The sequence below is a fragment of the Pseudoliparis swirei genome, chromosome 1, assembly GCF_029220125.1.
Source record: "Pseudoliparis swirei isolate HS2019 ecotype Mariana Trench chromosome 1, NWPU_hadal_v1, whole genome shotgun sequence".
Taxonomy (NCBI): Eukaryota; Metazoa; Chordata; class Actinopteri; order Perciformes; family Liparidae; genus Pseudoliparis; species Pseudoliparis swirei.
In genome coordinates this window covers 3,269,241-3,295,369 of record NC_079388.1, presented here as the reverse complement: position 1 = coordinate 3,295,369, position 26,129 = coordinate 3,269,241, and the positions used below count along the sequence as shown (strand labels likewise).

The window sequence follows — 26,129 nt, the reverse complement described above, 5'->3', positions numbered from 1 at the left end:
TGTGTGTGGTGTGTGTGTGTGTGTGTGTGTTGAGCAGGTCCAGATTGTGAAGTTCTCAGGCTGTTCAGACCAGATCTGCCAAAGGACGCCATGTTGATCAGATCACAGCTCTCTCTTTCTCTCTCTCTCTCTTTCTTTCTTTTTCTCTTCTCTTTCACTATGTCTCTTTCTTTTTATCTTCTCTTTCTCTTTCTATATCTCTTTATTTCTCTCTATCTATATCTTTCTTTCTCTTTTCCTATCTCCTATCTCTCTTTCTCTTTCTATATTTCTCCCTTCTCTTTCTCTTTCACTTCTCTTTCTTCTTTCTCTCTCCCTCCCTCTCTTTCTTTTTGAGAACCATAGCGATCCAGTGATAATAATGGACCAGACAGACGGATGTAGTCCAGTCCCAGAGCTCCGGGGTTCCTCAGGGGTCCTAGGGGTGTGTATGTGTGTGTGTGTGTGTGTGTGCAGAGGACTTTTTCGACCTCAGCCTGGTCCGAGGTACCTCAGGAACCGCGGGCTTCTTTACACACTCGCACACAATCACAGTGGAGGCCCCCGTGAAGATGTGCACCGGGAAGGTTTCACCGTGTCCTCGTCACAATGTAAACCCTCCTCCGGTATTGATCGGTGACTTCATGCTCAGCAGTATTTACCTTCTCTCTTCCCGTAGCCTGTTGAGGCACTTTCTATTGTCTTATTGTCTTATAATGAGACAATAAGACAATAAGACTCTCATTGTCTTATTGTCTTCCAAGGAGATCACATTGTGAGGAAATCGAATATATCGAGAGACAAACACTTTGTCTAAATTGATCATGACACGAACAATAAAATGAGAAAATACTATTCAATAATTTTTTTTTTATGGTGGTTATTTCATACTCACCATTAATCATTTTATTGGATTACCAGTCATAAGAACAGTATTATTTAGTTTTTATTCTCCTTATTCGTTTAAGATACATATTCAAATTGGTCAGACAGTCAGACACACAGACAGTCAGACAGACAGTCAGACAGACTGTCAGACAGACAGACACACAGACAGACTGTCAGACACACACAGTCAGACAGACAGTCAGACAGACAATCAGTCAGTCAGACACACAGACAGAAAGTCCTCTGTAGTAGTTCTGCTACAGCTGGTGTTGCCATGACCACCGTTGCCCCTGGTGACACCGCGGCGCCGTCACAGCTGGTACTAAAGGCCTTTGTTTTGACCGGAGGTCGGCCGGCTCCCCAGCGATTGGCCGGCTGGTCCGTCCCCGGAGCAGCAGGTCACACGCTCCTCCTGGGTCGCTGCTTCGTGTTGGACATCCGTTCATTTGCTCTAAAAGTCTCGTTTCCATTCGGCGCTGCTCGTCTCCTCTTCTCAACGCAACAACAAAGACACAAATAATCACAAGATCCTCACAAAGCAGCAGAAGACCGGTGGAGACGCAACACGCATCATAATAACACACACGAGCTGCGTGGGCGTCTCACACACACTCCCAACATAAGCTCTCACAGCCTGTCATCAGAGTGAGACACAGGATGTAATTATACGTGTGTGTGTGTATACATAATTATCACGTTTCACTTGTAGCGGTGTGTGTGTGTGTGTGTGTGTGTACAGCCTGTATGGAATATGTGTGTGTGTTCATTCGCCGGGTTGAACACGTGTTTTCTTTACATGTTCAGTGTGTATTTGTCTCTGTTTTTTAGTATTTGGAAGCGTGTTGATTTTTCATACACAAAGAATGCAACGTGTGCGTCTGTGTGTGCACGTGTGTGTGCGTGTGTGTGCGTGTGTGTGTGTGCGCACGTGTGTGTGTGTGTGTGCGTATGTGTGTGTGCATGTGTGTGTGCGCGCGTGTGTGTGTGTGCGCGCGTGTGTGTGTGCGTGTGTGTGTGTGCGTGTGTGTGTGCGCGCGTATGTGTGTGTGTGCGTGTGTGTGTGTGCGTGTGTGTGTGTGCGCGCGTGTGTGTGTGTGTGTGTGTGTGTTCACAAGAGCCAGAGTCACAGAGCGTTGTGTTGTTTGCCTCACTGGTAGTGAGCATCGCCATGGCAACGGCACTAGCGGCGCAGTGTGAAGCGGAGGAAGAGACACACGGAGAGCTTCTCACCAACACTGGTCACGTATGATGTCACGTATGATGTCACGTATGATGTCACGCATGATGTCACGTATGATGTCACATAGGATGTCACTGGACATTGAAAACTACAGTGAACATATTTACTGGGTTTTATTTGTTTGTTTGTTTACCCATAAAGAGGAGACGTATGTTGTCTGTATGAGTCTGTGTCTGTATTTAAATGTAAACGGCACAGATGGATTATCAGTTCAGGGTCATGAGAGATCAGAGAGAGGAGTGAGGAGAGTGAGAGAGAGAGGAGAGAGAGAGAAGAGGGAGGAGAGAGAGAGAGGAGGGAGAGAGAGAGGAGAGAGAGAGAGGAGAGAGAGAGAAGAGGGAGGAGAGAGAGAGAGAGGAGAGAGAGAGAAGAGGGAGGAGAGAGAGAGAGCCTGTTTCACACTGAGCATGCTCTTTGTATTAACTTCCTGCTCTCCTCTTCCTGACAGAAGAGACCGGCGTTCAACGGGAGAGGAAGAGGAGCGGAGAGGAAGAGGAGCGGAGCAGCGTCTGTGGAGGAGCCACACAGGAACAACCTCTGCGTTCAGACGGATCTCTGCGGATGTTTCTGTTTCCCTTCTCGACCCTGGATCCCCGGAGCGTTCCCTCCGAGAGGACCCGGTGACGAAGAGCTCGCCGCTCCCTCGTCTTCAGCCACCTTCTGAGTTCAGAGTGTGAGTGAAAGAAACTCCGCGAGAAGAAGGATTGTTTTCTTTCCTCTTTAAATCATCTTCTGTCTCCACGCCGCCGGCTCACTCCTGGCGTCGCTCGTTTCCTTGTGAGGAGGAGGGGACGGAGGAGGCGAGCGCCTGTGTTCCACGCCGGGGACAAGCGCTCCCTTGTGTGTGTGTCGCTGAGTGTGTGTTGTGTGTGTGTTGAGTGTGTGTTGAGTGTCTGTTGTGTGTGTGTTGAGTGTGTGTTGTGTGTGTGTTGAGTGTGTGTGTGTTGAGTGTGTGTTGAGTGTGTGTTGTGTGTTTAGCGTCCCCCCGCGACACATTAGCGCGCCTCGAGGAGACAATAACCCCGTGTGTGTGTGTGTGTCTTCGGGGACGATGGGATCGGAGAAGGACCCGGAGTCGCCTCGCTCCTCAGTGAGCGGCGTCCCCAAGTGCAAACGCCACGGCCGCGTCTCCTTCCACAGCCTGTTCCACAGCAAGCGGGGCCCTCGGGGCGCCAGGGGCCTCAAAGGAGGCGGCGCCGCCCCTTTATCGCACCGCCCCCAACTCCACCACGCGCAGCAGCTCCTCCCCACCGCCTTGAGCTCGCCGCCCGCCGCCGCGGAGCCCACGACGCCCACGCCCACGCCCACGACGCCCACGACGCCCACGCCCGCCGAGGACGCCGCCCCCGCCGCCCCGTCCGCCCCGCTCTCCCCCGGGGGGGCGGAGCTCCTGGAGTGCCCCCTGTGCCTGGTGCGCCAGCCCGCCGAGCGGCTCCCCGAGCTGCTGGGCTGCGGCCACCGCTCCTGCCTCTGCTGCCTGCGCCTGTACCTCCGCATCGAGATCACGGAGAGCCGCGTGCAGCTCAGCTGCCCCGAGTGCGCCGAGAGGCTGTCGCCGCGGCAGGTGGCCGACATCTTGGACGACGCGGCGCTGCTCGACAAGTACGAGGAGTTCCTGCTGCGGAGGTGCCTCGCCTCCGACCCGGACTGCCGATGGTGCCCGGCGCCCGACTGCGGGTAAGACCGCCGTCCCCGAGACTCGCTGCTTCTACTGTCACGTGTGTTTGATCTGCTGTGCGGCTGCCAGAGGAAGACAGGGAAGGAAAGGAAGGAAGGAGGCAAGGAAGGAAGGAAATAAGCCAGGTAAGGAGGCAAGGAAGGACCCCGCTCTCTCTATGTCCCCTCTACGTCTTCATCCTCTCGTACTAGACGCCACACAAGGAGGCAAGGAAGGAAGGAAAGGAAAGGAGGCATGGAAGGAAGGAAAGGAGGCAAGGAAGGTAGGAAAGGAGGTAAGGAAGGTAGTAAAGGAGGTAAGGAAGGAATGGAGTACAAGAAGGGAGGAAAGGGAGAAAGGAGTCAAGGAAGGTAGGAAAGGAGGCAAGGAAGGTAGTAAAGGAGGTAAGGAAGGAAGTAAGGAAGGAATGGAGTAAAAGAAGGAAGGAAAGGAGGAAAGGAAAGGAAGGAAAGAAAGGAGGCAAGGAAGGAAGGAAATAAGCCAGGTAAGGAGGCAAGGAAGGAAGGAAATAAGCCAGGTAAGGAGGCAAGGAAGGAAGGACCCCGCTCTCTCTATGTCCCCTCTATGTCTTCATCCTCTCGTACTAGACGCCACACAAGGAGGCAAGGAAGGACGGAAAGGAAAGGAGGCATGGAAGGAAGGAAAGGAGGCAAGGAAGGTAGGAAAGGAGGTAAGGAAGGTAGTAAAGGAGGCAAGGAAGAAAAGGAGGTACGGAAGGAAGGAATGGAGTACAAGAAGGAAGGAAAGGAGGAAAGGAAGAAAGGAAGGAAGGAAAGGAGTCAAGGAAGGTAGGAAAGGAGGCAAGGAAGGTAGTAAAGGAGGTAAGGAAGGAAGTAAGGAAGGAATGGAGTAAAAGAAGGAAGGCAAGGAGGAAAGGAAGAAAGGAAAGGAAGGAAAGAAAGGAGGCAAGGAAGGAAGGACATAAGCCAGGTAAGGAGGCAAGGAAGAAAGGATCCCGCTCTCTCTTTGTCCCCTCCCGCTCTCTCTCTCTGTCTCACCCCCCCATGCTCTCTCTTTAACCTCTACGTCTTCATCCTCTCGTACTCGACGCCACATTGACTCACTATCGCCCCCCCTGGTAGGACCGGGTATTACAGGACGGGACTCAGGGCCTCCGACACTGAGACCGAGAGCAGAGGACACATCCTGGCTCACAGATCATCGAGGACTTTTTTTTTTAGGGTTGCGTTTTATGAAAGTCATGTAGGTAAAGGGTGTGTTTACATACACATGTGTTTAATCTGCTGTGCGGTTGCCAGGCAACGCGGTTATGACCTCTGACCTCTGGCGGGGTTGGTGTCATCCTATCGTACGGTGCTCTCTCGTCTCCGTGTTCATTGTACGGCCGCAACTGATATTTATGCTCTGAATCATTCGGGGGTCTTCAAAAATAGTAGAAGTAATAATAGAAATGTTGTTTTGAAAAAAAGTTTGATTCCAAGCTCTGGAAGCAAATGATGTTTGAGTTAAAAATGTAAAAAATGTTCATAGATGAACAAAATGATGAGCCAAACCATCACCTGCCGGCTGCAGATGAGTCAGCGCATTGGTTCAGCATGTTGAGGACACAGTGAGGACACGTTGACCTCGGGGGATTCACCACCTGCCCAGAGCTTCAGACGGGAAATCACCTCGTGTGATTAACTAAAAACAAATAATCGTCAGCGTATAAAACAAAGAGTGGAGATTAAAATGTCATTATGCGTTTGATTAATTGCAGGAAGCATTTCTTTTTACCTGAGAAGGAGTCACTTAGTTTCTCAGGAGCCTGAACACACCTCCCTCATTGCACCGCTAACGAGAGGACGGCTGTCGTACGTCATCATTACCGGGCCGGTCCCTGCGATGGTATCAGGTCCACTCGGCTATCGGACCTTCTTCCTCTCACCGCCCTCTTCCTCGTTCATCAAATCGCTCGCTCACTGCGGCGTACGCTTATTTCCTCATTCTCTTTTCGCTGGAACTGCAACGATTTCCATTTCAGACGAACCGTATCGCCTCAGAGTCCAGATAAGAAACCAACGTGGCCTGAGGGAGAGAGAGAGAGAGGGAGAGAGAGAGAGAGGGAGAGAGAGAATGTAACTGGGTTAGAGGGCCTTGTGGCCGGAGGAGAGTCATCTGCCTGAGGTTGAGCATCTCTCGTTAGGTTCCTGGAACAAATTGGAGGCGTTTGTTTCATCATACAAAGCAAGAGTGATTCATTGTGTGTGTTTGTGTGTGTGTGTGTCTGTGTGTGTCTGTGTGTGTGTGTGTGTGTGTGGTGGTTGTGTACAGTGACTCTGGTGGTCTGTCAGGGGGAGGCCAGAGGGTGTGTGTGCGCCTTATTCTTTGCATAAATATTTGGAGCTTCGTGTGTCAGCGTTTGTTTCTGTGTCTCTATGACCTGCCCCCAAGCTAGGAAAGGAGGCAAGGAAGGAAGGAAAGGAGGCAAGGAAGGTAGTAAAGGGGGCAAGGAAGAAAAGGAGGTAAGGAAGGAAGGAATGGAGTAAAAGAAGGAAGGAAAGGAGGAAAGGAAGAAAGGAAAGGAAGGAAGGAAAGGAAAGGAATCAAGGAAGGTAGGAAAGGAGGCCAGGAAGGTAGTAAAGGAGGCAAGGAAGAATGGGAGGTAAGGAAGGAAGTAAGGAAGGAATGGAGTAAAAGACGGAAGGAAAGGAGGAAAGGAAGAAAGGAAAGGAAGGAAGGAAAGGAGGCAAGGAAGGAAGGAAATAAGCCAGGTAAGGAGGCAAGGAAGGAAGGATCCCGCTCTCTCTTTGTCCCCTCCCGCTCTCTCTCTCTGTCTCACCCCCCCATGCTCTCTCTTTAACCTCTACGTCTTCATCCTCTCGTACTAGACGCCACATTGACTCACTATCGCCCCCCCTGGTAGGACCGGGTATTACAGGACGGGACTCAGGGCCTCCGACACTGAGACCGAGAGCAGAGGACACATCCTGGCTCACAGATCATCGAGGACATTTTTTTAGGGTTGCGTTTTATGAAAGTCGTGTAGGTAAAGATAAGCAGACGGGGGTTAGGAGTTAGTCAGTAGGTGGTAAAGTCAACACCACACGGTGTGTGTGTGTGTGTGTGAGAGATGTGTCATCAGAAGAGAGGTCGGCTGCTGACCCACATCCCGTCTCACGCCAGCAGAAATCAGACATGTTGACGAAGACCACATTAATATTCACCACAAACAGCCCTGACTGGAGAGAAACAGCTCTGTACACACACAGATACACACACACACCCTCACGCACACACACACACCTGCCGACTACAGCGTCGGTCACTGGAGAGCTTGCTTTCACAGAAACGGTGAAATTGGTGTGAATATATCCAGCACAACTGTGAGAACTCAGAACGGCCGTGTGTGTGTGTGTGTGTGTGTGTGTTGTTACATATTGGCGCACCTGTAGGAAAGTTATGAAAATGCAATCTGGTTTGTTATCTCTTTCGAAAGATATTGTTATGTAAAAACCTGTGTGGGTGGACTGGAAGAACTATCCTGAAAAGCCTCTCGCCTGAATCCAAGATGTTTTTTGTAAGCCCAAAGGCAATACTCACTTCTCATTGGTTCATATTTAGAGGGACAACAGTCTGCTCATAGGCTGAGCCATGTCGCTGTGGCCACGCCCCTTAACGCATGACATCATCACTCAGCCTTCCTGTGCCATGTGTTTCCCGTGTGCTTCTCTTGTCTCTAAACCATTACATCATCGTACAGTTACTGTAAACATACACAGACTTTCTTCTACGTGTTCCTCATACATTATTCAGAATATCCCTTTTTAATTATCATATCTTTCTTATGTGTTCATTTAAAACATAAACTTTCTTTAGATACATGTGCAAGTGAATGTAAAAACCATTACAACTCTACAGTATCCAGTTGAGGCTAACTGCCGAGTGGCGGGGGAACACATCTGAGTTTAGATCCTACGGACAGAGCCTCTCTCAAGCAAAGTGCTTTAAACTTGCAACTCCTCTGGTTGTATAGAAGTCTATGCTTCATGTGTTAAAGCTGCATTCTCTCTGCTGACCACCGGGGGGTGACTCCTCTGGTTGTATAGAAGTCTATGCTTCATGTGTTAAAGCTGCATTCTCTCTGCTGACCACCGGGGGGTGACTCCTCTGGTTGTATAGAAGTCTATGCTTCATGTGTTAAAGCTGCATTCTCTCTGCTAACCACCAGGGGGCGACTCCTCTGGTTGTATAGAAGCCTATGCTTCATCTGTTAAAGATGCATTCTCTCTCCTGACCACCAGGGACGACTCCTCTGGTTGTATAGAAGTCTATATCATGACTCTACTTCTCTCTTGATGTATTCCCTCAGTAAACACTGTAAACATGAGTTTGTCTCAGTCTCTAGTTTCAAGTCTTCTTCTATACAGCATGATGTCATCATTTAGTACATGATGGTCATTTAAGTCGTGTTCACACCAAAAGCATTGGGGGTGGGGCTTATCTCCGTAAAAACGGTTATTATCTCCTTCATCCACGAAGAAGAACTAACCACTAGTTCTGCTTCATACGTGTTGAGGACGTCCCACAAACGTCTGAACATCTAACGCCCTCGTGTTTGGGTTCATACATTAATCCATCCATCCATTATCAATACCGCTTATCCTCATTAGGGTCGCGGGGGCGCTGGAGCCGATCCCAGCTGACATCGGGCGAAGGCAGGGGACACCCTGGACAGGCCGCCAGTCCATCGAGGGCACACATAGAGACATACAACCATTCACGCTCACATTCACACCTATGGGCAATTTAGTGATCAATTAACCTGCAGCATGTCTTTGGACTGTGGGAGGAAGCCGGAGAACCCGGAGGGAACCCACGCTGCCACGGGGAGAACATGCAAACTCCACACAGAAGGACCGCCTCGACCGGGAATTGAACCCACGGCCCTCTTGCTGTGAGGCGACAGTGCTAGCCACTACACCACCGTGCAGCCCTCATACATTAATATCATATATATATATATATATATATATATATATATATATATATATATATATATATATATATATATACACACTACCGTTCAAAAGTTTGGGATCACCCAGACAATTTCGTGTTTTCCATGAAAACTCACACTTTTATTTATCAAATGAATTGCAAAATGTATTGAAAATATAGTCAAGACATTGACAAGGTTAGAAATAATGATTTGTATTTGAAGTATTCATTTTTTGTTTCAAACTTTGCTTTCGTCAAAGAATGCTCCTTTTTCAGCAATTACAGCATCGCAGACCTTTGGCATTCTAGCTGTTAATTTGTTGAGGTAATCTGTTTAAATGTCACCCCACGCTTCCTGAAGCACCTCCACAAGTTGGATTGGCTTGATGGGCACTTCTTGCGGACCATACGGTCAAGCTGCTCCCACAACAGCTCAATGGGGTTGAGATCTGGTGACTGTGCTGGCCACTCCATTACAGACAGCAGCTGCCTGCTTCTTCCCTCAATAGTTCTTGCACAATGTGGAGGTGTGCTTTTGGGTCATTGTCCTGTTGGAGGAGGAAATTGGCTCCAATCAAGCGCTGCCCACAGGGTATGGCATGGCATTGCAAAATGGAGTGATAGCCGTCCTTATTTAAAATCCCTTTTACCTGGTACAAATCTCCCACTTTACCAGCACCAAAGCAGCCCCAGACCATCACATGACCTCCACCATGCTTGACAGATGGTGTCAGGCACTCTTCCAGCATCTTTTCACCTGTTCTGCATCTCACAAATGTTCTTCTGTGTGATCCAAACACCTCAAACTTGGATTCATCTCAATATAACAGAGGACTCCTGGTCTAACTTTAGTCCGTCCCAGATTGATCATCTTGTTGACAGTGCCATAGGCTCTCTGAGAATGACACTGGACTCGATAGCCCCTCTGAAGAAGAAGACAGTGAGGAAGAGGAGGTTTGCTCCCTGGTATAACCCTCAGACCCGCAAACTGAAGCAAACGTCACGAAAGCTTGAACGCATATGGCGTTCAACTAATCTCGAAGAATCCCGCTTAGTTTGGCGAGATAGTCTTAAAACATATAAGAAGGCCCTCCGTAATGCCAGAGCAGCCTATTACTCATCAATAATAGAAAAAATAAACACAACCCCAGGTTTCTCTTCAGCACTGTAGCCAGGCTGACAGAGAGTCACAGCTCTGTGGAGCCGAGCATTCCTATAAACCTTAGTGGTAATGACTTTATGAACTTCTTTAATGAAAAGATTTTAACTATTAGGGACAAGATTAATAATCTCTTGCCCATAACCAGTGCCAATCTGTCCTCAAGTGGAATGGCCTTGGAAACCGCTGTATGCCCTGGTGTATATTTGGAGGGTTTTTCTCCTATCAACCGTGACCAATTATTTTCAACGGTTTCTACTTCCAACACGTCTACCTGTCTCTTGGACCCCATCCCGACGAGGCTGCTTAAAGACGTTTTGCCTTTAATTGGCGGCTCTCTATTAGATATTATCAATGTGTCTCTGCTAACAGGCCACGTACCACACTCCTTCAAGGTGGCTGTTATTAAACCTCTCCTGAAGAAGCCCACTCTGGATCCAGAGGTATTGGCTAACTACAGACCGATCTCTAACCTCCCTTCCTCTCCAAGATCCTTGAGAAAGTGGTCGCAAATCAGTTGTGCGACTTTCTACATCATAATAGTTTATTTGAGAAATTTCAATCAGGATTTAGAAAACACCACAGCTCCGAGACGGCACTGGTGAAAATTACAAATGACCTCTTAATGGCAGCAGATAAAGGACTCCTCTCTGTCCTGGTCTTGTTAGACCTTAGTGCTGCATTCGACACCATTGACCATGACATCCTGTTACAGAGACTGGAGCAGTCGATTGGCATTTCAGGCACGGCACTAATTTGGTTTAAATCCTATTTATCAGATCGATCTCAGTTTGTATTTGTAAACGATGACGCCTCGATAACCACCAACGTTAATCACGGAGTTCCACAAGGTTCTGTGCTTGGACCAATTTTATTTACCTTATACATGCTTCCTTTGGGCAATATTATCAGGAAACACTCCATAAACTTTCATTGTTATGCAGATGACACTCAACTATATTTATCGATAAAACCAGAGGAGAGCAACCAACTCTGTAAAATTCAAGCATGTCTTAAAGACATAAAACATGGATGACCTGCAACTTCTTGATGTTAAACTCAGACAAAACGAAGTAATTTTAATCGGCCCTGAGCACCTCAGAGATCAATTATCTGGTGATGTGGATTCTGTAGACGGCATTGCCCTGGCATCCAACACCACTGTAAAGAATCTTGGCGTTATCTTTGATCGGGACTTGTCCTTTAACTCCCACGTAAAGCAAATCTCAAGGACTGCATTCTTTCATCTACGTAATATTTCAAAAATCAGGCACATCTTGTCTCAAAAGATGCAGAAAAATTGGTTCACGCGTTCGTTACTTTGAGACTGGATTACTGCAACTCCTTATTAGCAGGCTGCTCTAATAAATCTCTTAGGTCCCTCCAGTTGATCCAGAATGCTGCAGCTCGTGTTCTCACTAAAACTAAGAAAAGAGATCACATCACTCCTGCACTAGCTGCTCTGCACTGGCTCCCAGTAAAATCAAGAATCACTTTTAAAATTCTTCTCTTAACCTACAAAGCCTTGATTGGTGATGCTCCATCATATCTTAAGGAGCTTGTCGTACCATATTGCCCCACTAGAGACCTACGCTCACTAAATGCGGGACTACTTGTAGTTCCTAGAGTCTTAAAAAGTAGAATGGGAGCCAGAGCCTTTAGTTATCAAGCTCCTCTTTTATGGAACCAGCTTCCAATTTCAGTCCGGGAGGCAGACACAGTCACCTCGTTTAAGAGTAGACTTAAGACCTTCCTCTTTGACAGAGCTTATAGTTAGGGCTGAATCAGGTTTGCCCTGGTCCAGCCCCTTGATATGCTGCTATAGGCTTATAGCTGCCGGGGACGTTTTAGGATGCACTGAGTACCTATCTCCTCTTTTTCTCTCCTTAAGGATGAATTTTCATCTCTCAATCACACGTTACTAACTCTGCTTTCTCACCGGAAGTCCTTTTGACTTTACGTCTCATGGGGTCATCGGACCCTATGAGACGGCATAGATCCTATCTGCCTGATGGATCGTCTGGGTCGTGGAATTCCTGCTCATGACTACGCCACTGTCCTGTTGAGACTCCGCCACTCCTCCTCCCCACCGCCATCTGCCTGATGGATCGTGGAGGTCTCCATCGTGGAATATGCCTACTATGAACTATTCATACACTCTGTCATATTCATTGAATGTATTTTAACTCTAAATCTGTCCTTCTGTACACATTACATCTATTGCATCTGTCCATCCTAGGAGAGGGATCCTCCTCTGTTGCTCTCCTGCAGGTTTCTTCCTTTTTTTTCCCCCTGAAGGGTTATTTGGGAGTTTTTCCTGGTCCGATGTGAGGTTTTGGGGCAGGGATGTCTATGTGTACAGATTGTAAAGCACTCCGAGACAAATTTGTAATTTGTGAAATTGGGCTATACAAATAAACTGAATTGAATTGAATTGAATTGAATCTGTCCATAACACCTTTTTCCAATCTTCCTCTGTCCAATGCCTGTGTTCTTTTGCCCATACCAATCTTTTCTTTTCATTGGCCAGTCTCAGATATGGCTTTTTCTTTGCCACTCTGCCTAGAAGGCCAGCATCCCGGAGTCGCCTCTTCACTGTCGACGTTGACACTGGCGTTTTGCGGGTACCATTTAAAGAAGCTGCCAGTTGAGGACCTGTGAGGCGTCTATTTCTCAAACTAGAGACTCTAATGTACTTGTCTTCTTGCTGAGTTGTGCACCGGGGCCTCCCACTTCTCTTTCTGCTCTGGTTAGAGCCCGTTTGTGCTGTTCTCTGAAGGGAGTAGTTCACACCGCTGTAGGAAATTTTCAGTTTCTTTGCAATTTCTCGCATGGAATAGCCTTCATTTCTAAGAACAAGAATAGACTGGCGAGTTTCACATGAAAGTTCTTTTTTTCTGGCCATTTTGAGAGTCTTATCGAACCCACAAATGTGATGCTCCAGATAATCAACTAGCTCAAAGGAAGGCCAGTTTTATAGCTTCTCTCATCAGCAAAACATTTTTCAGCTGTGCTAACATAATTGCACAAGGGTTTTCAAGGGTTTTCTAATCATCCATTAGTCTTCTAAGGCGATTAGCAAACACAATGTACCATTGGAACACTGGAGTGATAGTTGCTGGAAATGGGCCTCTATACACCTATGGAGATATTTCATTAGAAACCAGACGTTTCCACCTAGAATAGTCATTTACCACATTAAGAATGTATAGAGTGTATTTCTGATTGATTTAATGTTATCTTCATTGAAAAAAACAATGCTTTTCTTTGAAAAATAAGGACATTTCTAAGTGATCCCAAACTTTTGAACGGTAGTGTATATACATGACATCACCTGTAAGCTCACACAGCTCGGTGACCTTCACCTCTAGTCTGAATGTCTCTTCAGCTCCACTAGAGCAGCAGTTAGATTCACCACCGGCGGAGCAGCTCGACTCTGATTGGCTGTCGCAACTCAGCAAATATTCGCAACGGCCAATTCGCGTCAAACGTGCCGCCCAGCGAAAATTCTCGTCTTTCGCAACCACTCACGTCTATACGTCAAACAGACCATCAAGCAGGGGATGCTTTAGGGGCGGAGCTACAAGCTGATTGACACGTTGACTTAAGAAGAAAGAAAATAATCCATTTCAGATCTCTCTCATGTGAGCCACAACAACATGTGTGACCCGCTCATCCTCTAGGTCTCTTCTGGCTCCGAGAACAAAGAGCGCCGTCTCCTCTCCGGCTGTCAGTTGTCATGACGACTATCGGTGCCCACGCAGAGGGAGCGTTGCCAGGGGTAACGGGAATCGAGACTTAATTAGACGGATCAATACGCGCTCGCCACGGCGTCGCCGTGCATCGCTCCGACTTCTGGGCCTCGTGTTGCAAACGGACGTTCATGTTCCTGTGAGCGCTCAGCCTGATGTAACGCTGACGGCTGCTTCAGGTCTGTCTGCAGCTGAAGGGGCCGCACGCCACACGCCGCACGCCGCACGCCGCACGCCACACGCCGCACGCCACACGCCGCACGCCACACGCCGCACGCCCCACGCCGCACGCCGCACGCCCCACGCCGCACGCCCACGCCGCACGCCACGCCGCACGCCGCACGCCCCACGCCGCACGCCGCACGCCGCACGCCGCACGCCACACGCCGCACGCCGCACGCCGGCCCTCATGAAGCTCCTCCTGGATCTGTCTCACTGTAGTCCACATCTACACTTATCATTTATTCTCCCTCTCTCCCCCTCTCTCCTTTTCCCCCTCTACAACTCTCTCTCCTTCTCTCCCTCTCTCTCTCCCCCCTCTACATCTCTCTCTTCCTCTCTCCCTCTCTTCTCTCCCTCTCTTCTCTCTTCCTCTCTCCCTCTCTCTCTTCTCTCCCTCTCTTCTCTCTCCCTCTCTTCTTTCTCCCTCTCTCTCCCTCTCTCTCTCCCCCCCTCTACATCTCTCTCTCTCTCTTCCTCTCTCCCTCTCTCTCTCTCCTTATCTCCCTCTCTCTCCCCCCCTCTACATCTCTCTCTCTCTCTTCCTCTCTCTCTCTCTCTCTCTCCTTATCTCCCTCTCTCTCTCCCTCTCTCCTTATCTCCCTCTCTCTCTCCCCCTCTACTTCTCCCCCTCTACCTCTCTCTCTCCCTCTCTCCCTCCCTCTCTCCCTCTCTCTCTCTCTCTCTCTCCCTCTCTCTCTCTAAATATCAGCCCGTGTTTCTCTCTTCCTCACCATCCACCAATCAGGAGGCAGCTGTGACGCGTGACGCTCTCCCATGGAAGCGCTGCCGTGGCAACCTGTTCCCTAGAGTCCTCCAGATGAGGAGCTCATAGGCTCATCCCTCTCTTCTCTCTCGCTGTGTGGATGTCTGTGATTGGACGGATTGGGATGATCCAGACATTCATGACCACCTCAGGATGAATCATCATATCTTTTCTCTGTTTTTGTGATTGTAATGTGAAGCACAGAAGTGCAGCGGTGTGAATCCAGAGGGACCTCCCTGTGCTGCAGACGTCACGATACAAGGAGGTCAGACTCCTGGACGTGTTTTGTTTGGTGGGCAGAGGACTGAACAACAACCCTCCAGGGGGTCGCAGCACGTTGAGCTGCTGTGACGCTCAGTGCGCCGGGTCCGATGTTACCGTTTAGGGAAGTTATTTAAATGTGATGGAATGGTGAGCGTGTTTCCTCGGGTTCGTCCTCGTCAGACTCTGTTTCTGTTGAGGTGAACTTGAGGCTTGTTGTGGCGGGAAGAAAAGAAAACGTGACCTCAGCTCCCTGATCCTCGTGAGATCAGAAGTCTGTTCAGTCATTAACGCGTTGAGGCCGGCCGGAACCGGTTTGATTCAGCCCCACACACACACGGCTTTGAGGCCGACGTGCACGTGTAAACCCTCACACACACGTGCATGTGTAAACCCTCACACACGTGCACGTGTAAACCCTCACACACGTGCACGTGTAAACCCTCTCATCCCGAGAAAGCCGACGTCCGGTCTCCTCCTCTGTTCACTTCCTGCCGTTTGGAGGGACCGCCCCGAGCGGCGTGTTGTTGGCGTGCCAGAACAATAAGTCGTGGCGTCATCTCTTCTTCCACGCGCCTCTAGAACACTCTAAAAACTAGAAAAACTTGTTTTCTGTGGGTTTAAAAAGGCAACGCATGTTTATCTTCTGCTGTGAATCCCCCAGCAGGCTTCCTCCCACTCGACGGCTCCTTTGTGACGCGGTGATTGACAGCTCGGCTCCTCTTCCTCGATACTTCCTTTGTCATCCTGTCTCTTATGTAACACCACCTTGTTGTGTCTTTATTTCCCGTGGTTTGCTCCGCAGTGTTCTGACATCACTGCAGAGCACCACAACAGTCTGTCTCGTGAGTGTGTTCTTGATGAGGTGACGGCCTCCTCAGAGGAGCTTCGGGGCTCTGCCTGTTTAATACCAGGAAATAAAAAGAAGACATTTGAGTGGTTTGGTGTAAAGGTCGACAGAGGAACACGCGGTGAGTTCAGGGGATTTTTTTGAATGTCGCAAAGCTATTTCCTCATGATTCACAGCCCTTTCCTAGAAGAGATAAAGAAGAGGAGCCCCTAACATGTGTATGGTCACATTGAGTTCTGGCCTCCATCACGAGGTCCGTCAATAACCTCACCGAGTGTCAGGTCTTTGTGACGGGGTGAGGCTCAGGCGCAGAGAGACAGGCTAGACGCAATATAAATAACAAAAAAAGCACTCTTTAATGAGGCAAAACAGTTTACAAAAAAACAAGGTGCAGGCAGGCAGGCAGGCAGGCAGGCAGGCAGGCAGGCAGGCAGGCAGGCAGGCAGGCAGGCAGGCAAAAGACACGGAACTAGAGACGACAATCCGACAGCAGACAAGGGAAAGACTGACACAATATATAGGGGGGGAAACACAGGTGTACGACATCAGACAGTAACGAGACAAGAGTGGCTGAGGGCAGGTGCAGGGAATTAAACAATTAAGACAGAGAAGACACAGAGGAGACATAGGAGACACGGAACACAGGAGACACAGAACAGGGTGTTACACCGAGCACCTTTTCACGTCTCCTAACACAACCTTCAACTAGAACGGGCACTCGGTAGAGCGCATACCTTCGCATATCACAAAAAGAAGATTTTGACCTTTTCAAACCGATTTTCCTTTTTGACCGATCGATCCCAAAATCTAATCAAATGGTCCCCGGTTAATAACCAATCATCCCACCAAATTTCATACGATTCGGTTTAATACTTTTTGAGTTATGTGAGTAACACGCATACAAATAAATAAATAAATAAATACACGGCGATCAAAACTTAACCTTCCGCATTTTCAATGCGAAGGTAAAAAGTCTCCTCCCTCGGTATCGAGCCTGGTGATGGATTGACCTCCTCTCCTCTCTGTCGTTACCGAGCGACGACTCCATTGGTCACGTCTTCCCTCTCTCCTCCTGCAGGGGGCCTCCAGGCTCCGTGTGGGCCCTGTGGAGACCTTCATCCCCTTTCAAGCTTGTGGTTGACTCGCCATGTCAGCGATGTAACATCTTGGTATCTTTGGTTTGAATAAGAGCCGAAATGAAGCCTCATGGTTTCAGTCTGAGCCAGAACCAGAACCACGGGGGCAGATTTTGGGGCTTTAGGCTGAATAAAAACAACAGCTTACACTGTAAAAAACGTCTTATTCAGATATTATTCTTAATAAGACGTGCATGACAAGCTCACGTGTAAAAATAATGCTCAGTGTAAAAAAATTATGAATGATTTAAGCTTAGATGTCTATACAAATAGTTTATGACATCATCAGCATGAAGTGGAAATATAGTGCCATGGTTAAGTCCTGATGCCCTTGACTTCCCCTCAAGGTCGACTGCCGTGTTTTCATGTGCCTCACAGCAGACGACTCGTAGCCGGAGCGCGATGCGTTCAAGTGCTCCGCTGACAGTGAGCCAGAGCAGCTCAGTGGAATCTCTCATTTCATTGGAGACGCCTGTGTTTCCCCCTCTGAGACGCGTCAACATATCGCCTCTGAAAAGAGACGCTCGTTGGCTGGATCGCCATGACGACGGTCATGGACACATGTGTGTCTGATGGCTGAAACATCTGGATTCATTCAGTTTATTTGACATACATCTGGGTAGCGTCGGCGTCGTCGGGCTTCTGGTTATCACACGTCATGTTTCACCGGATCAATCATTTGAATGTTTAAAGCTGGTACGGCGGCGGCGGCGGCCATCTTGTTTGAGGCGTCTGGTGACGTGGACTCCAGCGGGATCAGCACCACTAACGACCCGGTGGACCCGTCCTTTAAGATTCAGCAGCATTCTGTTTATTGCTGTAGCTTAAACTCTCGGGTTTTTAAATAGGGCCTCATAGAAACATCTCCACGATCTCACTTATTGAACGCCCCCCCCCCCCCTCTTCCTCTCAGCTTCGCCGTCATCGCCTCCGGCTGCGCCAGCTGCCCCCGGTTGGTGTGCCGCAGGGAGGGATGCGGCGCCGAGTTCTGCTACCACTGCAAGCAGGCCTGGCACCCCAACCAGACCTGCGACTCGGCCCGCCAGCAGAGGGCGCAGTCCCTGCACACGCACAGCAACCACTCCCCCAGCTACACACAGGAGCAGGGCCCGGGTGAGGACACACACACACACACACACACACACACACACACACACACACACACACACACGGCAGCTCTTCACTTGTGGTGGTGGTGACACAAACATCCGGCCTGTGCGTGAGGACGTCCTCACAAATCTATTCATTAAACCCTCAGTCAGTCTTCTGCTTCCCTTCATTCACCACTTCATGTCTCCCCGTCTGTCTGTCTGTCTGTCTCGCTCTGCCAAGAGTTCACAAGAACTGATCCAGAAGAGCAAAGCTGACTCACGAGACATGTCTGTCTCCCTGCCTGCCTGTCTGTCTGTCTGTCTGTCTGTCTGTCTGCCTGTCTGCCTGTCTGTCTGTGTTGTATCCATTAGACAGCTATAAACAGAAGGAGAGAGGAGAAGAAATGAGAGGGAAAGAGATACAAGGAGGGAAATAGGAGGTGAAGAAAAGGAGGCAAGAGTGTGTCAGCAGAATGCAACCACACACACACACACACACACACTGACACACACACACACACAGTCACACACTCAGTGGCCTTTTCAGGCCGATCTACCCGTCTCTCCTAGTTTAAATGACATAAGGCGTTTCCGTTAAAATGAAAGCGCTGCTCCTGGTTCTCTCACGATGTCCGACCAGGAGAACCAGAACCGACCCGATGGACCTCCCAGAGTTTTGTCTTTCTTCCACGAGAATGTGCGTTCACGTTTTTGGAGAGTTGTATTAATATATTTAAGAAACGTCCTGATTAACGTTCTCGTCGAGAGGAGGACCCCCCCCCCCTCTCGTGTTGGTGGGTGAACGTGACCTTTGACCCCTGAGAGTCACTGTGCCCTTGTGTCCCCAGCCGATGACATCAAGCCGTGCCCGCGCTGCGGCGCCTTCATCATCAAGATGAACGACGGCAGCTGTAACCACATGACCTGCTCCGTCTGCGGCTGTGAGTTCTGCTGGCTGTGCATGAAGGAGATCTCCGACCTGCACTACCTCAGGTAGGAGGGGCTGCTTCAGGTAGGAGGGGCTGGTTCAGGTAGGAGGGGCTAGTTCAGGTAGGAGGGGCTAGTTCAGGTAGGAGGGGCTGGTTCAGGTAGGAGGGGCTGGTTCAGGTAGGAGGGGCTGGTTCAGGTAGGAGGGGCTAGTTCAGGTAGGAGGGGCTAGTTCAGGTAGGAGGGGCTGGTTCAGGTAGGAGGGGCTAGTTCAGGTAGGAGGGGCTGGTTCAGGTAGGAGGGGCTAGTTCAGGTAGGAGGGGCTGGTTCAGGTAGGAGGCGCTGGTTCAGGTAGGAGGGGCTGGTTCAGGTAGGAGGGGCTGGTTCAGGTAGGAGGGGCTAGTTCAGGTAGGAGGGGTTAGTTCGGGTAGGAGGGGCTAGTTCACCTGGAAGAGGGCCCAAGGTCATGGACCTCACTGACGTCTCCTTGTCCCTCCTCTTCCTCCCTCTCCTCTTCTTACTTCTTCCTCCCTCTCCTCTTCCTCCCTCTCCTCTTCCTCTGTCTCCTCTTCCTTCCTCTCCTCTTATTCCCTCTCCTCTTCCTCTCTCTCCTCCTCTTCTTCCCTCTCCTCTTCTTACCTCTCCTCTCCCTACCCTCCTCTTCTTCCCTCTCCTCTTCCTCCCTTCCCTTTTCTTTTCTCTCTTCTTCCTCCCTCTCCTCTTCTCTCTCCTCTTCCTGCCTCTCCTCTTCCTCCCTCTCCTCTTCTTCCCTCTCCTCTTCATTTCTCTCCTCTTCTTCCCTCTCCTCTTCCTACCCTCCTCTTCCTCCCTCTCCTCCTCTTCTTCCCTCTCCTCTTCCTACCCTCCTCTTCCTACCCTCCTCTTCTTGCCTCTCCTCCCTCTCCTCTTCCTCCATCTCCTCTTCCTCTTTCTCCTCTCCCCTTCCTCCCGCTCCTCTTCCTCCCTCCTCCATCAGTCCGTCTGGCTGCACGTTCTGGGGGAAGAAGCCGTGGAGCAGGAAGAAGAAGATCCTGTGGCAGCTGGGCACCCTGATCGGCGCCCCGGTGGGCATCACCCTCATCGCGGGCATCGCCGTGCCCGCCATGGTCATCGGCATCCCCGTGTATGTGGGCCGCAAGGTGAGGCCTCAGGGAGGGAGGCAGGGCCCTGAGGAGAGGTCACAGGGCTTTGACCTTCAAGAACTAGTGGGAGAGAAACAAGAGAACTCACTAGAGAACCTCAGAGAGAATTCAGAAATAACTCACTGGAGAACCTCAGAGAGAGAGTGTACTGACCCATGAGGAGCGGACGCTCTCCTCCACCGGCCTCTGGACGCAGCTCTTTAGTTTGTAGATGCAGAGTTTCACGAGGCTGTGATTATTATTATTATTATTTCATACATTACGTCCAGGAGGACTCACATTATCATCATCACCAACGAGTCTCGACCTTCTGGTGAAACACAATTAATGCAGTTCTAAGATGTTTAGAGGCCCAGTAAGATGAGTTTCTGCCCCAGACGAGTCTGTATCCACAGATACACCACGACTCTGTTTGTTGTTATTAGAGACAACAACCAATCAGGATCCTTCTCATAACCAGACATTAACGCACTGTGGAGGACAGTGGAACTGCAGTTTTCTCTAGAAGTCTTTATGTCTCACAGTGTGAAGAGTCGGTGTCTGTTAACGAGTTAGATTAACTGGAGCTCTGAACCTGTTTTGGGTTAACTGGTTAGATTAACTGGAGCTTTATGTTAAAGTCCGACCTTTGACCTTTGACCTCCATCCTCCTCCCCGGGCTGTGCTGCAGATCCACGCCCACTACGAGCTGAAGAAGACGTCTCGCCACAGGAGGAACCTCGCCATCACGGGGGGCGTGGCCCTGTCCATCGTCAGCGCCCCCGTCATCGCGGCGGTCAGCGTCGGTAAGACCCTCGGCGAGGCCGGGCCTTCAATACGGCGAGCGCCTGGACCCAGACATCCCGTGAGACCTTTCTGTGCTTCTGCTCCCGCTCAGGGATCGGCGTGCCCATCATGCTGGCCTACGTGTACGGCGTGGTGCCCATCTCCCTGTGCCGGGGAGGAGGCTGCGGCGTGAGCAGAGGCAAGGGACGAGGCGTACGCATCGACTTCGACGATGACGACGGTCCCATCACAGGTGAGGGGGCCAAACACTTCCTGGTTGACAAGAAGGGGGAGGAGCACCAGATCTTATCAGTGATCTTCTCCGTGTGACCTCGCAGTGGCCGACGCGTGGCGAGCCCTCAAGTCCCCGAGCCTCGGCGAGAGCAGTCTGGACGCGACGCTCAGCGGTCTGAGCTCCGCCTCCCCCAGCGAGGGGCTCTCCGTGGCCCCTGGGACTCTGGGGGACACCCTGGTGGGCGGAGCCTTGGGAGCTCGCACCAGCAAGTACAGCAGGTGAGGAGGAAGAGAGGAAGTGAGACAGGCAAGAGGAGTTTAATGGAAACGGGTCATGTGGATCCCTGAAACATGAACTACATACATGTCTCTCTCAACTAAAAGGTCACATGTCACGCTAATGTTCATGTTCAGCCTTTTACTTTTTGGGTTTCTACTAGAACATGTTTACATGCTTTAATGTAAAAAAACAACACATTTATTACATCTCACTCTGCCTGAATATACTTGAATTCACCATCTGAAAGTTCCTCTAATTGACTTCATAGCATGACAAGATGTAAGATAGACACTACCGTTCAAATGTTTATGGTCCTTATTTTTCAAAACACTTTTTTTTCAATGAAGATAACATTAAATGAATCATAAACACTCTCTCTACGTAGTTAATGTGTAAATGACTATTCTCTGGTGTTTAATGAAGTCTCTACAGAGGTGTGTAGAGGCCCATCTCCAGTGTTCTAATGGTACATTGTGTTATCGCCTTAGAAGACTAACGGAGGGGTAGAAAACCCTTTAAACCCTTTTTATGTGAGCGCAGCTGAAAACAGTTATGCTGCTGAGAGAAGCTCTCAAACTGGCCTTCCTTTGAGCCACAAGAATAACTAGATTAATATTTACAATAAGAATCATGACTTGTGGCCGGTTCTTGTAAAGGAGCTTTTTAATCTCCGTGAGGCTGGTAACCAGGACGCGTCTCCTGATCGGCGTGCATCGTGCTTATTGATCCGCTTCGTGTCCTCCAGGCTGGAGGTGCAGGCGGGGGAGCTGGCCTCTGACTCCGCCCACAGGGAGACGGGCAGCCTGGGAGCAGCGAGCGACTGCGCCAGCACCCGTGGAATGGCCGGCTCCATCATCTCCACCTACACGCTACCCGACAGGTGACATGCGTCTTCTTCTGTGGTGTCTCTCTCTCTCTCTCTCTTCTCTTTCTTCCCTCTCTCTGGGAGGTTGGGTAGTCGTCATGTAAACAGCGACGTGTAACAGGTCAAATACGTCGTTGCTCCTCCTCTTGGTGACGGAGCATTAAACCCTTCTAGTGTCAGCTACACCCAACTTTAACTATATTCTTTTGCAAATATAATCCTATAGTTCCACACATCAAAGATCAAATCTCAAGGTCTTTCCCTCTTTCATCTTCAAGAGAGAAACGTACCGTCAGATCATCTGTTTCCACAAATGGAAAATTGACAATAAAGATGAATTTGACTTTAAATATATGGGAAAATAATTTCTCGTAAAACTGGTTGAATAGTTTTCCAAATACATCCAACTCCTGAACAGGAGAAGCGTCGCACTGGGTTGACTGGTTGTGACTGGTTTTAACTGGTTTTAACTGGTTGTGACTGGTTTTAACTGGTTTAAACTGGTTGTGAGTGGTTTTAATTAGTTTTAACTGGTTGTAACTGGTTTTAACTGGTTTAAACTGGTTGTGAGTGGTTGTGACTGGTTGTGACTGATTGTAACTGGTTGTAACTGGTTGTGACTGATTGTAACTGGTTTTAACTGGTTGTGAGTGGTTGTGACTAGTTTTAACTGGTTTTAACTGGTTGTAACTAGTTTTAACTGGTTGTGCCTGATTGTGAGTGGTTGTAACTGGTTGTAACTAGTTGTAACTAGTTTTAACTGGTTGTGACTGGTTGTGACTGGTTGTGACTGTCTCTGCAGGGAGTGCACCAACCTGGAGATCCAGGTGGACATCGAGACCAAACCCAGCCACCTGTGCCTGACCAGCGAAGAGGACCTGAGCCCGCCCCCAGGCTCCGACGCCATGGCCGCGGCCGCGGCCTCTGGGGGGGAGGAGCCTCAGGACTGCAGCTCCCGGCGAGGCGGCGCTCTGTCCGGCTCGGCGCTGGCGCTGTCGCCGGGCGTCTCCATCACGGAGGGGCTCAGGGACGTCACCCTGGCTCAGCCGGAGAGCATCCGCAGCGACCTGGAGATGTCGGACACGCAGTCGGAGGACATCGCCGAGCTGACGTCGGACGACTGCGACTCGCCGCACCCGAAGAGCTGCCTGCAGCCGCCGGCCTGCCGAGCCCTGAACCCGCTGGACGGCCTCCACTGCCCCGCGGACAGCAACGTCATCCTCTACGTCTGAGAGCGGCACAACGAGACTCCACCTGAGCTCTCCCTCACTTACACCATCTTCTTCTCTTTCTTTGATCCTTTCTGGTTTGCTGCTTTTGAGACTCACAGACGGCGTCTTAAACACAGACAGGGTCTGTTCACTTCTGTCTGTCTGTCTGCCTGTCTGTCTGTCTGCCTGTCTGTCTACCTGTCTGTCTGTCTGTCCGACTGTCTGTCTACCTGTCTGTCCGTCTGTCTGTCTACCTGTCTGTCCGTCTGTCTGTCTACCTGTCAATCTCCTCGCCGAGTGAATTGTCAGGTTTTCTACCTCCTAGATTTATAAGAAGATGCTTTATGTTCACTCCTTGGTGCTCAATGCCTCGGCTCCTTTAAGCAAAAAGAAAGACAAAATCAAGTTACACATTTTCCACAAGAAATATCGCAATTGTGAAATTTAAATGAGCACAGTGGAGGGAAGACGGATGTTTGTCGTTTCTAACGATGTTTGATTTGTACTCGACTGTTGTGGGTTTTATTTTCTTATTTTTCCCTCCTATTTATATTGAGATGGCCGTGAAGTTATTTGCTTCACGCTCGTGTCGGCGTGAGAGGTGGAGGAAAGAGACGGTGAGCTTCTGTTACACTGGTGAAGGTTTACTTAAGAGGATGAAGCTGCACTTGAATCTCACTGTCCTTGCACAGAGGAGGAGGAGGAGTTTTGTTTTTCCATCATATTAAATAGATGATAGAGTTCTGACTGACGAGAGGAGGCCAGGAGACGGTGCGTTGAAAGCATTCTGACCAGTTGAAGATGTGATGTGCCTCAAACGTAATTCATAAATAACCCACTGAGGAAGTAAATATGATGATAATCTGAAGTCCTGCTGGTTTTCTCCAATCTCAACTGTTCTGGACTTTCAGTGATCAGTTACCTGGGGAAGCTTGAAACTCTGGAGCTTCAACTGCAAACCAAACATTCAGAAAACATTCTGTCCTGAAACACCAACCCACAGTAGGTTCAGATTTATTAAAACTCATCTGCAATTTGAAATAAGGCTCTAAAAGTCAAATAATAATATAATTTATTACAAAGAGAAACATTAATAATGTCCTATATTACAAAGATAACCAGTAATGATGCAAATTATTACAAAGAGAGACAGTAATAATATCATATATTACAAAGAGAACCAATAATAATACAACATATTACAAAGATAACCAGTAAGAATATCATTTATTACAAAGATAACCTGTAATAATATAATTTATTACAAAGATAACCAGTAATAATATTGTATATTACCAAGAGAACCAGTAAATGATCACCTTAGAGAACCCTGAACCGGGTTTAAAAGATAAAGTGAAACAAGTAAACGATTATAAATATATACCTGACTCATTGAATTTAATGCTCATTTAATTCTCTCAGCTGTAAAATGTGATCGTTGTCAAAAGCTGTCTCCGTCTGGTCGCTGTCACAACTGTGTGTGTGTGTGTGTGTGTGTGTGTGTGTGTGTGTGTGTGTGTGTGTGTGTGTGTGTGTGTGTGTGTGTGTGTGTGTGTGTGTGTGTGTGTGTGCATTTGTCCCACTTAGTTTTTTGAATAAGCACTTGGGCACTTTATGTGGACTTTAGCATATCTGTCTTCTTTTCTTTTTCTTGTTTTGCTGTTCTTCATCTTTTACTACGAGTGACTTCCGTTCTGAGGAAACCAAAACACATCACCTACCAGAAGGCCTTTCATGTTGGATGTAACTAAAGAAGAGTTTGGCTCCAGAACCCACGTCTGTCTTTTTTAAGGGCCAGTGTGTACGCCATGTGCCTCTGGCGGCCTCTAGCGGCGAGGCTGTAGACTGCAACCAACTGAGACTTATTCTTAACAAGGACGAAGCACGTCGGTGAACTACGGTGGAAAAACCCGAATGTCCCTCTCCAGATTCAGTGTTTGGCATGTCCCTTCTATGCTACCGTAGGAACATGGCGGCCTCTAGCGGCGAGGATGTAGACTGCAACCAACCTTATTATTGACAACCACGTCGGTGAACTACGGTGGAAAAACCCGAACGTCCCTCTCCAGAGCCAGTGTCTGATTTGTCCCTTTTGGGCTACCGTAGGAACATGGCGGCCTCCGTGAAGAGGACCCGCTCTACAGAATGAGAAGTGTCCTCTAAATGCTGCACTGGCCCTTTAAACACGAGGAGCACCCACATGGTTTCTATTCGGTGTTCCAATGACTGTTTCTATCTATTTCTTGTTTTGTTTATTATCCTTTGGGGCCAAACACTTCACATATTAAAGCCCATCGGCTCCTCTGAGTCACGCCCACTGGGTTTAGACGCGCGTGCTTCGTGTCACGTGTTTCCGCCTAAACACACACGAATGTACCGATGAGTGTTCATGGAAATGTCCCGTCGAGAACACAGGATACACGGAGGTGTTCCCTTATAGTAGAGACAGCAATACTGAAGTATTATGATATTGTTTGTGTATTTCCGGTGTGGGACTGGAAGACAACCTGTGGACCTTTTGGGAAATAAATAAATAAACACAATCTGATGTTGCACCAAAAGTTTTTCTCAGTTGTGTTACAGGTTTTTTCTGTCGGACATCGTTTTAATAACATGAATCCTTTACTAATTTAGTCTTTTTAAGCTACCAGAGAATAGTATATGTATTATACATAAACACCCAATTGAAGTTTGAGCATCCTGCAGGATCAAGTAACATGAACTTCTAGAATGAATATTACGCAC

At 49.0% G+C, this 26,129-nt stretch overlaps 1 protein-coding gene across 1 annotated transcript; it reads left to right on the top strand.

Annotated features, from left to right (window-relative positions):
• Nucleotides 1-2,688: 2,688 nt before the first annotated feature.
• On the top strand, nucleotides 2,689-25,927 carry rnf19b (ring finger protein 19B). Its single transcript, XM_056414288.1, has 9 exons — nucleotides 2,689-3,784; nucleotides 17,783-17,982; nucleotides 18,809-18,953; nucleotides 19,864-20,026; nucleotides 20,700-20,814; nucleotides 20,907-21,047; nucleotides 21,133-21,307; nucleotides 22,054-22,188; nucleotides 22,976-25,927. Exons 1-9 carry the CDS (start codon nucleotides 3,159-3,161, stop codon nucleotides 23,403-23,405), a joined length of 2,130 nt encoding a protein of 709 aa, XP_056270263.1. The 5' UTR covers nucleotides 2,689-3,158; the 3' UTR covers nucleotides 23,406-25,927.
• The last annotated feature ends 202 nt before the right edge of the window (nucleotides 25,928-26,129 follow it).

Excerpts from the sequence above, each read along its gene's own strand:
- rnf19b (XM_056414288.1), top strand. The coding sequence starts at position 3,159 with ATGGGATCGGAGAAGGACCCGGAGTCGCCTCGCTCCTCAGTGAGCGGC. Across the intron at positions 17,983-18,808 it reads CACACAGGAGCAGGGCCCGG|CCGATGACATCAAGCCGTGC; the intron begins GTGAGGACACAC and ends TTGTGTCCCCAG. Across the intron at positions 18,954-19,863 it reads TCCGACCTGCACTACCTCAG|TCCGTCTGGCTGCACGTTCT; the intron begins GTAGGAGGGGCT and ends CTCCTCCATCAG.